Below are 14443 nucleotides of genomic sequence, written 5' to 3'. Positions count from 1 at the left end.
CCCTCCAGCGGGGTCACAACTTGCGCTGTGACCTCAGGCCGGTCCCTGCCCGCTCGCGGCCTCACTCTCCTACACTCTCCTTCTGGTCTGCACATCTGGAGCTTGGGGCAGATGGCAGCCAGCAGATCTGGTGTCAGGATGGGCTCCTGGGATGAGGCAGCATTTGGGCCGAGCTCTGAAGAGCACAGGCCATCTGAGCAGAGGATAGGAAGTGGTATTTCAGGCAGAAGGAGCATTCCGGGCAAAGGCACAGAGCAGGAATGTGTTTGGGGTAGTTTAGCCTCTTGTGGCTGACCCATCAGCTGAGGGAGCCCGTGTGGCCTTGGAGGCGTGAGCCCTGTAGGGCCTGTGCTGGAGGTGCCTGTGCCTCCAGGAGGGGGTGGGGCGGGGCGCCCTCTGATGGTCCTGGGTAGTAATAGCAAGGGCTGGGGAGGATGCTGCCTGCAAACCAGCTGCAGGCCTGAAGAGGGCCTGAGCATGTGTACATGTGCAAGGCGTCAGCGTATGATGAACTCACATGTCTGTGTCCCTGAGTCTGGGGACATGTGATTATGCACCTCTCAGAAAGAGTGCATCTCAGGCTGTGTGACCGAACCCTGTAACTGGGTGTGGGGTGGGTATTAACATGTGACCAGCAGCCAGGGGCAACCCAGTGAAACCCTACCTCTACAGAAAAATTTAAAAATCAGCCAGGCATGGTAGCACCTGCCTGTGGTCCCAGCTGAGGTGGGAGGATCCCGTGAGCCTGGGAGTTGAGGCTGCAAGGAGCCATGATCACACCACTGCACTCCAGCCTGGCTGACAGAGTGAGACCCTGTCTCAAACAACAAAAAATGTGACCAGCTACATGTCTGGCTGCTTTGTGTGTGAACTCACGTGTGTGTTTGTGTGTCTAAATGAGCAATGGTATCTGGGGGAATCAGGGGAGCAAGATCAAGCCTGTTTGGGCTGCTTAGGGCCACACAGTGGCCCCCTCTGTGACCCTCTGTGTGGCCCCCTGTGAGTCCTCACAACCTCTGTTAACCAGGCAGCCCAGGAGGCAGTGCCGCCCGCAGACATCACATTCTCAGTGAAGAGCCCACCAAGTGCCGGCTACCTGGTGATGGTGTCGCATGGTGCCTTGGCAGATGAGCCACCCAGCCTGGACCCCGTGCAGAGCTTCTCTCAGGAGGCAGTGGACGCGGGAAGGGTCCTCTACCTGCACTCCCGCCCTGAGGCCTGGAGTGATGCCTTCTTGCTGGATGTGACCTCGGGCCTGGGTGCTCCCCTTGAGGGTGTCCGTGTGGAGCTGGAGGTGCTGCCCGCTGCCATCCCACTGGAGGCGCAAAACTTCAGCGTCCCCGAGGGCGGCAGCCGCACCCTGGCCCCTCCACTGCTCCGCGTCTCCGGGCCCTACTTCCCCACTCTGCCTGGCCTTAGCCTGCAGGTCCTGGAGCCACCCCGGCATGGGGCCCTGCAGAAGGACGGACCTCAAGCCAGGACGCTCAGCGCCTTCTTCTGGAGAGAGGTACGGCTGTGAGAGAGGCCCAGGGCTGCAGCCAGCTCCGGGCGCGAGTGAAGGGAGCCCCGGGACTCCCATCTGGGGTTTACACAGAGAGGAGTCGGGAGTCGCATTTCAGAAGCACCTCTGCTTTCCACACTGCATCTGCTTTCTTCCTCACAACTCCTCCGGGAGCTGGAGCTTGTTCTCCCCATTTCCACAATGGAAACGGAGGCCCTGAGAGAGTCAGTCTCCTCCTGCACCCAAAGGCAGGACACGGAGGGTGCTGCTGGGGCCTGACCGCCAGCCCTGGGCCTGCCCCTAGGTGGAAGAGCAGCTCATCCGCTACGTGCACGATGGGAGCGAGACACTGACAGATGGTTTTGTCCTGATGGCGAACGCCTCCAAGATGGACCGCCAGAGCCATCCTGTGGCCTTCACTGTCACCGTCCTGCCTGTCAACGACCAACCCCCCGTCCTCACCACAAACACCGGCCTGCAGGTGAGAGCATCCCTGGGACCACCCCCATTCTGCTTCAAGAAAGAGGCCAGCGTCCCCTCCCTCCTGGCACAGAGCTCCCCCTCTCTGAGCCTCAGTTTCCTCCTCTGCAAATGGGGCGCTGCTGCACGCCTCACGCGGTGGCTGGAAGGAGAGATGTGAGATTGTGCTGAAACAGAACACAGGCGGGAGGTTTTGCTGCTGGACGCTCGCAGGTAAGGCAGGCAGACTTCTGAGCGGCCACGCGTGGCTCTGCAGTTTCTTCTCCTGTGGCTCAGGACCAGAACACCTGCCAGAATCACTTACAAGCCCTTACAAGGCAGGCGTCAGGACTGAAGCCATTAAGCTTCCCACCTTCACCCCAGCAAGTGAAGGACATGGCCTGGCTCCCCAAACTCCTGCCCCTTGTGCCACAGCAGAGCAGGGCCCCCATTCGGCAGGGGTGGAAGTGGAGGCCCAGACATGGGCTGGAACCTCTCATGGCTGCACAGGTAGTTCTGCTGGAACAGAAAGGGCGTGCGCTTACTAAGCCCACGTGGCAGGGCTTTGAACGCCAGCTTCCAGGGGGCATCCTCCCTGGTCAGGAGCCACTGAAGTTTCCACAGAGGGCTGACTTGGGCTGTCTGTGATGTGGGCACTGGGGGGCTTTGGTGGTCTAGGATGTGCCCGTAGAGGGCGGCCTGGTGGTGGGGAGGCCAATGAAGAGTGAGTGGGACACAGCGCTCCGGAACCACAGGCCGGGACGGCTGTGTGGCAGCGTGGCCACCAGGTGGGGCCATCCACCCGTGTTTGTTCCAGGAGCCCAACTCTCCGGCCCTGCCCCCCACATTAAGGCCCCTCCTACCAGAGCTGGGCCCGAGGGCTCCCTGGGGCCGGGGGAGAGGGCCCAGGAATGCCAGAGGGCTCCATTTTCCCGGCATGTGAGCCCCACACCGGCATTGCCCACAAGTAATTGACCCAGCAAGACCAGACCTCAGGACCTCAGGAACCGGCGCCTGCTCTGCTTGCAGGTGGGAGGCCTGAAGAGGGGTCCCCTTCACCCAGCATGAGCAGGGCCAGGAACTGCTCTGGAAGCACCTGGCCCGTCCCAGCACTGCTTCTGTGCTGCGGGACACTGCCAGCCACCAGCCCACCCACTCTCTGGGAATCCCAGCCCTCCCTCAGCTGGAAGGAGAGCCCATTTCCAAAATCACCGTTCCCACTGTGCACAGCCCTTGCCAGACACACATGAAGGGCCTGAAAGGAGACCCCGGCCCCATCAGTGAGGCAAATTAGGGAGCACTGTTGGTCAGGGTAGGGGGTTTTGGGGAGTGAGAACTTGGTGAGGGTAAGAGCTGGGGCATTCCTGGGCAGGGGACACAGGCTGGCCTTGAGGGACATGTGGAACTAGGGCAGAGGAAAGCAGGGAGGCTGGGCCTAGAGGGTGGCCTTCCCTGGGGCGTTCCCTGGGGTGACAGGGAAGGTGAATGCAGGGAGGGCCCTTTGTGCAGGGGAGCCAGAGCGGTGCCAGCCTCGATGCCTGAGGCCTGAGCTGCAGTGGGGTTGGAGCCCTGGTGGCCATGCAGGCCGGGGAGGAAGGGGTGGGTGAGCGTGGCAGGGCAGGACCTTCACAGGCCTGTGTCCCCAGATGTGGGAGGGGACCACGGCACCTATCCCTGCGGAGGCTCTGAGGGGCACTGACGGCGACTCCGGGCCTGAGGACCTGGTCTACACCATCGAGCAGCCCAGCAACGGGCGGGTGGTGCTGCGGGCGGCGCCGGGCACTGAGGTGCGCAGCTTCACACAGGCCCAGTTGGATGGCGGGCTCGTGCTGTTCTCACACAGAGGTAGGTCCTGAGGGCCTGGCCCCGGGTTCCTGCTGCCCCTGGGGAGCCCCGAGGTGGGGAGCCAGCTCCGGCCAGTGGACTCAATGCCCCCATCCCCAGGAGCCCTGGACGGAGGCTTCCGCTTCAGCCTCTCTGACGGCGAGCACGCTTCCTCCGGACACTTCTTCCGAGTGACAGCCCAGAAGCAGGTGCTCCTCTCGCTGGAGGGCAGCCGGACACTGACCATCTGCCCAGGTGCGTGTGCTGGCCATGGGCATTCCTGGTTGCTGGGAGCCCGGGAGGAGCTGAAGGTTGCACGCCAGGGTGACACTGCCTCCCTGCAGCCACAGGCCTGGGCCTGGATCCCAAAGGCTGATGGTCTCTTTTGCTTCTGACAGGGTCCGTGCAGCCACTCAGCAGCCAGAGCCTCAGAGCCAGCTCCAGCGCTGGGGCCGACCCCCAGTTCCTGCTCTACCGTGTGGTGCAGGGCCCCCAGCTGGGCCGACTGTTCCACGCCCAGCAGGACAGCGTGGGAGAGGCCCTGGTGAACTTCACTCAGGCAGAGGTAAGGGCCCCACTCTGTAGCCACCACTCAGACACCTCCAGCCTCAGGTGGCCACTGTGCCATGGACATCATGTGGACATTATGTGGATGCCAGCTCCAGCGTCCCTGGCAGCAGACACTCCCGGGTCTGTCACAGTCCAGGCCCTGGTGTCCTGCCCTCCAGGAGCTGCCAGGCTGGCAGGGCAAGTTCATATTCCCAGAAGGAGGGAGAAGGATGCAGGAGGTTGGGGCAGGGCCCTAGAGCAGGGCTGGGGTCTTGGATGTGGCTTCCAGAAGGAAGCTACGGCCAGACCCGAGGGGCTGGAGACGGGGCACCATGTTGGGGGCACTAGTGGCACCCCAGTAGCTGGTGAGGGGCAGTGCTTGGTCCAGGGGGATGCAGTTGGAGGTGAAGCAGCTACTGGGCCTGTGGGCAGAGGTGTGAGCCTGGGGCTCAGGTTCAGGGTGCCAGCCAGAGGCAGAGTGGATCCTAGGAGCAGATGAGCTGATGGAAGGCAGCTGAGGCCGGGCGCAGTGGCTCCCACCTGTAATCCCAACACTTTGGGAGGCTGAGGTGGGCGGATCACCTCAGGTTGGGAGTTGGAGATCAGCCTGACCAACATGGAGATACCCCATCTCTACCAAAAATACAAAAATTAGCTGGGCGTGGTGGTGCATGCCTATAGTCCCAGCTACTTGGGGGGGCTGAGGCAGGAGAATCATTTAAACCTGGGAGGCAAACACTGCAGTGAGTCAAGATCATGCCATTGCCCTCCAGCCTGGGCAACAAGAGCAAAACTCCATCTCAAAAAAAAAAAAAGGCAGCTGAGTAGGTCAAAAGGGTGAAGCTGCCATTCATCCATCCTGGTAGCTTCAGAAACTACCAGGAAGAACTGGAGCTCTCAGCCATGGGCAGCAGTAGACTCTCTGGTAACTGTGCCGTGGAGCCCAGCAGCCATTGCTTAAATGAACACCTCTTCCCGAAGGCAGAACAGGAGTTGCTGCATAGCAGGGCAGAGCAGGGCAGACTTTTCTGTGGGCTGCCCTGGGCAGGCAGCGCACCTGATGCTCCCACCAGGAGGCTGCATGGGCATCTGGACCCAGCACTTGATGCCAGTGAGTTCTAGGTAGAGAGAGGTCTTGTGGGGTGCAGAGCTGACTCTGTCACTCAGAAGCCATGGCACACAGGACTGCCCCAAGTACCTCCACAAGGGTTCCCCTGCCAGCCCTTGAAAATGGCAGAGCTCCCCTCCCAGCCCCCTTTCCAAGCTCCCTTGCTTGGGCAAGGACCTCCTGAGCCTGACAGTCTCCCGCCTGAGAGGTGCAGATGGTGTTCAGCAAGTGGAAAGCTGAGGTCCCCACCCAGCAAGTGGCTCAGATGGGGAGCCGTTGGGCATCTGGAAGGAGGTGGCCTTCACAGTGTGGAATAAGGTTTCTTGGGCCTCTTACATCAATACCTCCCAGGCCTGGGATCTATTTTCCTGAAGCCCCACTCCTGCTATGGCCCCCTCCCCACAATTAGATATTCAGCAGGCTGGTGGCAACAGCAGCTGTGTACCCTCAGTTGCCGGGAGCCTTTGTCAAGAATGCCCAGGAAGGGAGAGGGCACAGAACCAGGCCCCCAGTGACCCTCTCGCACTCTACAGCCTCATGTGACTCAGAGCTGCCCTGCACCCCAGCAATATGAAGGACTAGACTGAATGGCCACCAGGGGCCAGGCCGGCAGTGCCACCCAGGAAAGCCGAGAAGAGGCTACGTGGGCTACCTGGCCCATTTGGGGAGGAAGGCAGGACTGGGTATTGTCTTGACAGCAGGCCTGTCCCACAACACTGAATGGGCAGAGAAGGGGTCAGGTGTCCCCATTTTTCAGATACAGAAATGGAGGCTCATGGAGGGCAAGTGCCTCATGGTAAGTAAGAGGCAAAACTTCTGCCTGCAAGTCTAGGATGTCCTTCACCGGAGGACACTGCTTGCTCCCGGAGCTCAGGACCCTGTGTTGTGTCTCACTCCCACCCGCAGAGCTCCTGTATCCAGGCATCAGCTCCCACTCCCACTCCTGGGGGCTCCATTTCCTTCCTGCCCACCATTCAGTCTGGGCCAAGGTTGCTACTGGCAGCTCTTTAGTCCTTCTAGGCCAGATCTGGCCCACAGATGTGTTTATTTGGCCTGCACAAAGCGCCTCATACTTTTAAGTTAATTGTCAACATATAACCTTTGGGAAATCAAACAAAAAACCTGATTCCCATTTTCTTTTCTTTTTCTTTTTTGAGATGGAGTCTCGCCCTGTCTTCCAGGCTGGAGTGCAGCAGCACTATCTCAGGTCACTGCAACCTCCGCCTCCCAGGTTCAAGTGATTATCCTGCCTCAGCCTCCTGAGTGGCTGGGATTACAGGCGTGTACACCCAGCTAATTTTTGTATTTTTAGTAGAGACGGGGTTTCACCATGTTGGTCAGGCTAGTCTCGAACTCCTGACCTCGTGATCCACCCACTCAGCCTCCCAAAGTGCTGGGGTTACAAGCATGAGCCACGGTGCTCAGCTTCCCATTTTCTTAAAAGGCCTGTGTTCCCTCTTACAGTGAAAGTGGAGGAGCAGCCGCTGCCTTTAGAACAGGTGCGAGGCCCCATGTAGACAGCTCAGCTCTCCTTCGAACTGGGCTCAGCTGCCCTTTCACCTGGGCTCTGCTCCCCTTAGACCAAGCCCTGCTCCCCCTTAGACAAGGCCCTACTCCCGCTTAGCCAGGGTCCTGCCCCCTCACTTAGATGGGGCCCTTCCCCACCTTAGACCAGGCCCTGCCCACTCCTCAGACTGGGCCCTGCCTCGCCTTAGCCAGGGCCCTGCTCTCCCTTACCACCGGCCCTGCCCCACCTTAGACGGGGCCCTGTCCCCGCTTAGCCAGGCCCTGCTCCCCCTTAGTCTGGGTCCTGCCCCCAACTTAGTCAAGGCCCTGCTACCCACTTAGTCCGGGCTCTGCTCCTCTGAGTCCAGGCCCTGCTCCCCGAGTCCGGGCCCTGCTCCTTGAGTCTTTGCAGGTTAAGACCCTGTTCAGTTTCCATGTTACTATTGCGCAAGTCCCGTTTTTCTTTCAGAAGAAAAATAGTTCCCTGTGTTTCCTAAAAGCAGAAAATAAGGCCGGGTGTGGTGGCTCATGCCTTTAATCCTGGCACATTGGGAGGCTGGGTCAGGTAGACCCTGAGGTCAGGAGATCGAGACCATCCTGGGCAACATGGTGAAACGCGTCTCTACTAAAATGCAAAAATTAGCCAGGCGTGGTGGCACGTGCCTGTAGTCCCAGCTACTTGGGAGGCTGAGGCAGGAGAATTGCTTGAACCTGGTAGGTAGAGGTTGTAGTGAGCTGAGATGGCACCACTGAACTCCAGCCTGGGCGACAGAGCGAGACTCCGTCTCAAAAAAAAGGGGGGTGGGGGGACAAAAAATAGGCCAAAAGAACACATTTTGATTGGAGGGAGAGGAAACCTCTTTTCTTTCTGGAGTGAAGAATATTCCTTGGTGTTGAACTCCAGGCAGCCCCATGGAACAGCAGGTGTGGCTGGAGCGGAGGTTGCAGGGGTGATGTGGTCACAGCCGGGCCTTAGCGGTCAGATGGGGAGACAATGCACTATGTGAGCCACACAGCCACATGATCTTATCCTTCAAAAGGCTCACTCTGGCTGCTGTGTTAAGAACAAAACGTAGTGGGAGGGAGACTGCAGCTGGGACACACGGAGCTGTTACCGTAATCCAGGTAAGAGATGAAGTGGTTTGAGGGAGAGCGAGGAGGCATTGAAAACAGAGCCGTGGTCTCTGAAACGGGACAACTGTAGGACGCGGGGCCGATCATGAGTGCAGCCAGGGCACATCGAGTTTGAGATGTCCACTAGATATCCACAGAGGCGCCTGGAAACCTTAAGTCTGGGGCTCCAGGGAGAGCAGGCTAGGCCGGAGCTACAAATAAGGGGTCTTCAGCACAGCTGGCATTGGAGGCCAGGAGACTGAACAAGGACCCATGGGAGACAGCCTGTAGACAGAAAGGAAGCTGGAGACCCAGCCATAAGATGTTGGGGAGAAGAGGAGGAATGGCCAGGAGAGTCTGTGAGGTAGGAGGAACCCCAGAGTGGCATTTCCTGAGCCCGTGGCTGTCCTGGAGGAAGGGCTGCTTGGCGGCACCCGTGCCGCTGAGGAGGTAAGAGGAGGCTGAGAGCAGACTGCTGGATCCAACAACACAGAGGCTGCTGGTGCCCTTGGCAAAAGATGAGGCATTGGGGGAGCAGGGAGAGACCCAAGGATGCCTGGGGGAGAGTGTGGACTCTTGCTTTTTGGAGTTTTGCTGCAAAGAGAAGCGAAGGGGCAGGGGTGGTGTGGGTGGAAAATGTGAAGTCAGGAATATTTTTTTCTGGCCAGGTGTAGTGGCTCCTGTCTGTAATCCCAGCACTTTGGGAGGCCGAGGCGAGCGAATTGCTTGAGCCCAGGAGTTCAAGACCAGCCTGGGCAACATAGTGAGACCCTGTCTCAACAAACAATAAAACAAAATGAGGTGGGCATGGTGGCAAGTGCCTATACCTTCCCCACTACTCGGGAAGCTGAGGTGGGAGGATTGCTTTAGCCCTGGAGGTTGAGGCTGCAGTGTGCCACGATCACACCACTGCAGTCCAGTCTGGGCAACAGGGCCAGACCCTGTCTCAGAAATAAATAAATAAATGGAATAAATAGCTTTCATGTAAGTGAGACAAAAGAATAGCATAGTTGCATAATGAGGAAACGATGCATCTGGGGAAAAGCTGACACCACCGGAGAAAGCCAGCAGACAGAAGTGGTATCTTCAGTAGGTGAGAGGGGTTAGGATCCAGTGCACAAAAGGAAGGACTTGCTTTAGAGAGCAGCATGGATGGGCCATGGCATTCCCCAGAGGTCACAGAAATTAGGCAGTTTCCCCAGGGTGGCAGAGCTGGGGTTTGAGCCCAGATACTGGCTCTAGAGCCCAGCTCTGCACTGCCTTGCCTGATGAGATCCACTGTGAGGGAGAGAGTGGGTCACAGGCACAGACCTGGGCATAGCCAGGAGAGCCCAGAGTGGGGCCTGAGGAGACAGGAGTGCTCAGATCTGGACAACACGAGCTGGACCTGCCTCACCCCACAATGGTGTCTCCCCTAGGTCTATGCTGGGAATATTCTGTATGAGCACGAGATGCCCCCTGAGCCCTTCTGGGAAGCCCATGATGCCCTAGAGCTCCAGCTGTCCTCACCACCTGCCCAGGACGTGGCTGCCACCCTCACTGTGGCTGTGTCGTTTGAGGCTGCCTGTCCCCAGCGCCCCAGCCGCCTCTGGAAGAACAAAGGTGAACAGCATGAGGAGCTGGCAAGATTGTGGAGTTGGGGGGAACAATGGGAGAGGCCCAGAGAGGAGGGGGACACAAGGCCAGGGTCAGCAACTCCTGTCTCAAACCCCAGGACCAGGGAACTCACAGGGATGGTGAATGGGGAAGCTCTGACATCAGAGCAGGGACATAGTCCTCGTCCTCCTGGGGACCCTGAGCCCCGCCCTGGAGGATCTGGCTTGAGGGTTGGCAGGAGGCACACTCTTGCCCTGGGCCACCCCAGCTGAGGGTCCATGGCTCTTCCCTCAGTGGGCTGGACCCTCATAGCCTGTGTCCCACCCCCAGGTCTCTGGGTCCCCGAGGGCCAGCGGGCCAAGATCACCGTGGCTGCCCTGGATGCCTCCAACCTCTTGGCCAGCGTCCCATCACGCCAGCGCTCAGAGTATGATGTGCTCTTCCAGGTCACGCGGTTCCCCACCCGGGGCCAGCTGCTGGTGTCCGAGGAGCCCCTCCACGCCGGGCAGCCCCACTTCCTGCAGTCCCAGCTGGCTGCAGGGCAGCTGGTGTATGCTCACGGCGGTGGGGGCACCCAGCAGGATGGCTTCCGCTTTCGTGCCCACCTCCAGGGGCCATCAGGGGCCTCCGTGGCAGGACCTCAAACCTCAGAGGCCTTTGCCATCACGGTGCGGGATGTAAATGAGCGGCCCCCTCAACCACAGGCCTCTGTCCCACTCCGGCTCACCCGAGGCTCTCGAGCCCCCATCTCCCGGGCCCAGCTGAGCGTGGTGGACCCAGACTCAGCTCCTGGGGAGATTGAGTATGAGGTGCAGCGGGCACCCCACAATGGCTTCCTTAGCCTGGTGGGTGGCGGCTCGGGGCCTGTGATCCGCTTCACGCAAGCCGATGTGGATTCGGGGCGGCTGGCCTTTGTGGCCAACGGAAGCAGCGTGGCAGGCATCTTCCAGCTGAGCATGTCTGATGGGGCCAGCCCACCCCTGCCCATGTCCCTGGCTGTGGACATTCTACCATCTGCCATCGAGGTGCAGCTGCGGGCACCCCTGGAGGTGCCCCAAGCTTTGGGGCGCTCCTCACTGAGCCGGCAGCAGCTCCGGGTGGTTTCAGATCGGGAGGAGCCAGAGGCAGCATACCGCCTCATCCAGGGACCCCAGTACGGGCATCTCCTGGTGGGCGGGCGGCCCGCCTCAACCTTCAGCCAGCTCCAGATAGACCAGGGCGAGGTGGTCTTTGCCTTCACTAACTTCTCCTCCTCTCATGACCACTTCAGAGTCCTGGCGCTGGCTAGGGGTGTCAACGCATCCGCCGTAGTGAATGTCACGGTGACGGCTCTGCTGCATGTGTGGACAGGTGGGCCATGGCCCCAGGGTGCCACCCTGCGCCTGGACCCCACCATCCTAGATGCTGGCGAGCTGGCCAACCGCACGGGAAGTGTGCCCCACTTTCGCCTCCTGGCGGGACCCCGCCATGGCCGTGTGGTCCGTGTGCCCCGATCCAGAACGGAGCCTGGGGGCAGCCAGCTGGTGGAGCAGTTCACTCAGCAGGACCTTGAGGATGGGAGGCTGGGGCTGGAGGTGGGCAGGCCAGAGGGGAGGGCCCCTGGCCCCGCAGGCGACAGCCTCACTCTGGAGCTGTGGGCTCAGGGTGTCCCCCCTGCTGTGGCCTCCCTGGACTTTGCCACTGAGCCTTACAACGCTGCCCGACCCTACAGTGTGGCCCTGCTCAGTGTCCCCAAGGCTGCCCGGACGGAAGCAGGGAAGCCAGAGAGCAGCACCCCCACAGGCGAGCCAGGCCCCATGGCATCCAGCCCTGTGCCCACTGTGGCCAAGGGAGGCTTCCTGGCTTTCCTTGAGGCCAACATGTTCAGCGTCATCATCCCTGTGTGCCTGGTCCTCCTGCTCCTGGCACTCATCTTGCCCCTGCTCTTCTACCTCCGAAAACGCAACAAGACAGGCAAGCACAACGTCCAGGTCCTGACTGCCAAGCCCCGAAACGGCCTGGCTGGTGACACTGAGACCTTTCGCAAGGTGGAGCCAGGCCAAGCCATCCCGCTTACAGCTGTGCCTGGCCAGGGGCCCCCACCGGGAGGCCAGCCTGACCCAGAGCTGCTGCAGTTCTGCCGGACACCCAACCCTGCCCTTAAGAATGGCCAGTACTGGGTGTGAGGCCTGGCCTGGGCCCAGGTGCTGATCGGGCCAGGGAAAGGCTTGCCCATGTCCGGGCCCCATTGCTTCCATGCCCGGGTGCTGTCTGAGTATCCCCAGAGGAAGAGAGACCTAGAGACACCAGGGGTGGAGGGTCCTGGGAGATAGTCCCAGGGGTCCCAGACAGAGTGGAGTGGAGTCAAGAGCTGGAGCCTCCCTCGGCTCACTCTGAGCCTGGAGAACTGCAGGGGCCAAGGCAGGATGCAGGCTGAAGTTCGGTCCTGCTTCCCCGGAGCTGGTTTGCGCTGTCAAAACCAGGGTAACCTCCTACGTGGGTCATGACTCTGGATTCTGGGTCTGTGACCTTGGGTAAGTCACACCTGACCCAAGCTTCGAAGAAGGCAAGGAGAAGAAAGTACCCTGGGGAAGGAAGGGGCAGAGGAGGGATTCCTGACTTTCCATTCCAACCTAGGCAACCCTTTGTCTCTGCCCCAGAGTTGAAAGAAAAATTGCCCCTCTGCTTTTTTAGGGAGATGGGATTCCCTGGAGCAGAGAGCAGGAGGAGAGAGCGCCTCCAAGCTAGAAAGCGTAAACCAATAGAATAATATATTCAGGGTGCAGGGCAGGCAGGTTGCTCTGGGAATGGGTTTATTTAAAGGGATTGCAAGGAAGCTATTTAACATGGCACCAAGCTAGCCAAGACTGATGGAGCCCCGGGAGGTGTGGGATGGAGGAGGGTCTGCAGCCAGTTCATTCCCAGGGCCCCATCTTGATGGGCCAAGGGCTAAGCATGCATATGTCAGCGGCTTGGGAGCAGGCCAGGCTGGGGCTCTCAGAGGGCCTCAGGCCAAGGCCACTGCAGTGCCAGTGCCCCCCTGAGAACTAGAGGGCAGGCAGCTGGGGGCACGTGGCTCCCCGGAGCTTGGATATATGGTGCTTTGGAGGCTCTGGACAGCTGTGTGGTGTTTGTGTCTTAACTGTGCACTGGGCCCCTGTCCACGACGGCCTGCATACAGAGGGCCCCTGGGCTCGGCCCTCCAGCCTGGCCTCAGCCAGGGGGAAGGACAGGGCCAGGCAGGCCTCTGAACTTCCACCTCCTGGGGCCTCCCAGACCTCCTGTGCCCCCACCTGTGTGGGCAAGTGGGCCAGTCTTCGGGCGATGGGTCCAAAGCCCTCCAGTTTGGTAGAGAAAGGCCAGGTCCTCTACAAAGAGCTTCAAAACAAAAATAAAAATAAATGCTTCCCCCCTAGATTTATTAGCTTGAGTTTTGGCCTCCACACCCCTGTCCCTCCCAGCTACCTCTCAAGGGGTTGGAGAAGCAAAGAGAAGGGAGTGGGGGAACCTGGACTTGGATCCCAAGGCTGGGACATGGTACCAAGTGGGGGGGGGGAACCACCAAAGGTGCCTCCTGGAGACTTTTACAGGGACTCCTTGTACTGGTCTCCACCCTCCCAACAGGAGGACCAAGAGCGCTGCTTCTCCAAAGCCAGAGGAAGCAGCAAGGATTCAGAAAAGCCAGGCACGCCCTCGCGTGGCCCGAGAGGCCGGCGTTGGGTGCAGAGGGGCTCTGAGGCCCAGCCTCTCCAGAAGGCGCTCTCTGACTTGCTGAGTCATCACTCTAGACCTTTCCCTCTTGAGGGTGTCACAGGGTTGGGGGCAATGAAGACAGATTCTGGGTCCCAGGGGATATGCCTGGCCCTGAGGGTAGACAGAAGAGAGGAGGGGAAACACGGAAGGCCTCTGAGCACAGCCAGGGTCAGCGGGTGCACAGCCCCGGCCAGCCTCTGGCAGCTGACCTGCATCTGGGGACCAGAGTCACCTCTTTCCTGCACCCTAACATCTGAACCTTTGAACCAGGAATGAGAGCAAGAGAAAAGGCTTTCTCCTCCCCGCCCTGCCCCTGCACCGCCCCTCCTATGACGCCTTCCCTGACGCTGTCCGGGTCCGGCCTCGTAGGTCCTCCTCCACTCTCAGAGGCTTCGAGTGGGAGCCAGGAACGTCCTGCTGTGAGGGCCCCCAGAGAACCCAGGGGAAACTAAGAGTCAGGGAGTGGAAGAGGGCTATCACACAGCAAGGCGCTTCTTGCCACATGAAAAGCAGGGCTCCCCAGGGAGGGTGGCCAGGGCCCCAGAGATCCCTCTGCATGCTGAGCTCACCGTGAGCTCTCTCAGTTCCAGTTCCTTCTACAAGCCTGGTCTCTCCAGCACCCCAGGCCAGCTTCAGACAGGGGCCGGCCAAGGGTGTCTCCACACCACACCCCACGCTCTGCCCTCCCGTCCCAGCAGGGAGCTTGGGCTGGAGCCTCAGGGCCGTGCTATCTGGAGCAAGTCTCTACCCAGGGCAACCAGTTTCCCTGGAAGTGTAAGCTGAGAAGAGGGTGACAGACCCAGCAGGCAGGATCTGGCCTGGTCTCCGATTTCCCCCAGAGGACTGAGGACACATTCTGTTCACAGATCCCGGCCTGGCCTGCCCTGCCCTGCCCCCAGGGAGCTGGCACAAGCTGACACAGTTCTGGCTCCTCTGAGTCGAGCGGGACAGCGAACTGGCACCCAGGGCACTGTGCCAGCAGCTCTGCTAGGACCTGGGAGAGGGTCTTTCACTGGCACAGCAGAGCTGAGAACCCAACCTAAACCTGGGGCCTT

The 14443-nt window shown here is 60.0% G+C and overlaps 1 protein-coding gene across 1 annotated transcript in view; it reads left to right on the top strand.

The window, feature by feature from the left end:
* The window catches only part of CSPG4 (chondroitin sulfate proteoglycan 4), a 37944-nt gene extending 24892 nt beyond the window's left edge, over positions 1-13052 (top strand). The window contains exons 4-10 of the mRNA XM_035261795.3: positions 1028-1507; positions 1806-1982; positions 3607-3805; positions 3905-4039; positions 4183-4349; positions 9479-9662; positions 9987-13052. Of these exons, the coding sequence (XP_035117686.3) occupies positions 1028-1507; positions 1806-1982; positions 3607-3805; positions 3905-4039; positions 4183-4349; positions 9479-9662; positions 9987-11821 (3177 nt within the window). The 3' untranslated portion in view covers positions 11822-13052. The remainder of the gene's footprint in view (positions 1-1027; positions 1508-1805; positions 1983-3606; positions 3806-3904; positions 4040-4182; positions 4350-9478; positions 9663-9986) is intronic.
* Positions 13053-14443: the final 1391 nt, after the last annotated feature.

The sequence above is a fragment of the Callithrix jacchus genome, chromosome 8 (genome assembly GCF_049354715.1).
Source record: "Callithrix jacchus isolate 240 chromosome 8, calJac240_pri, whole genome shotgun sequence".
In the NCBI taxonomy this organism is placed as follows: Eukaryota; Metazoa; Chordata; class Mammalia; order Primates; family Cebidae; genus Callithrix; species Callithrix jacchus.
The sequence above is the reverse complement of the archived record's forward strand: the minus strand, read 5'-3'. Positions and strand labels throughout refer to the sequence as shown.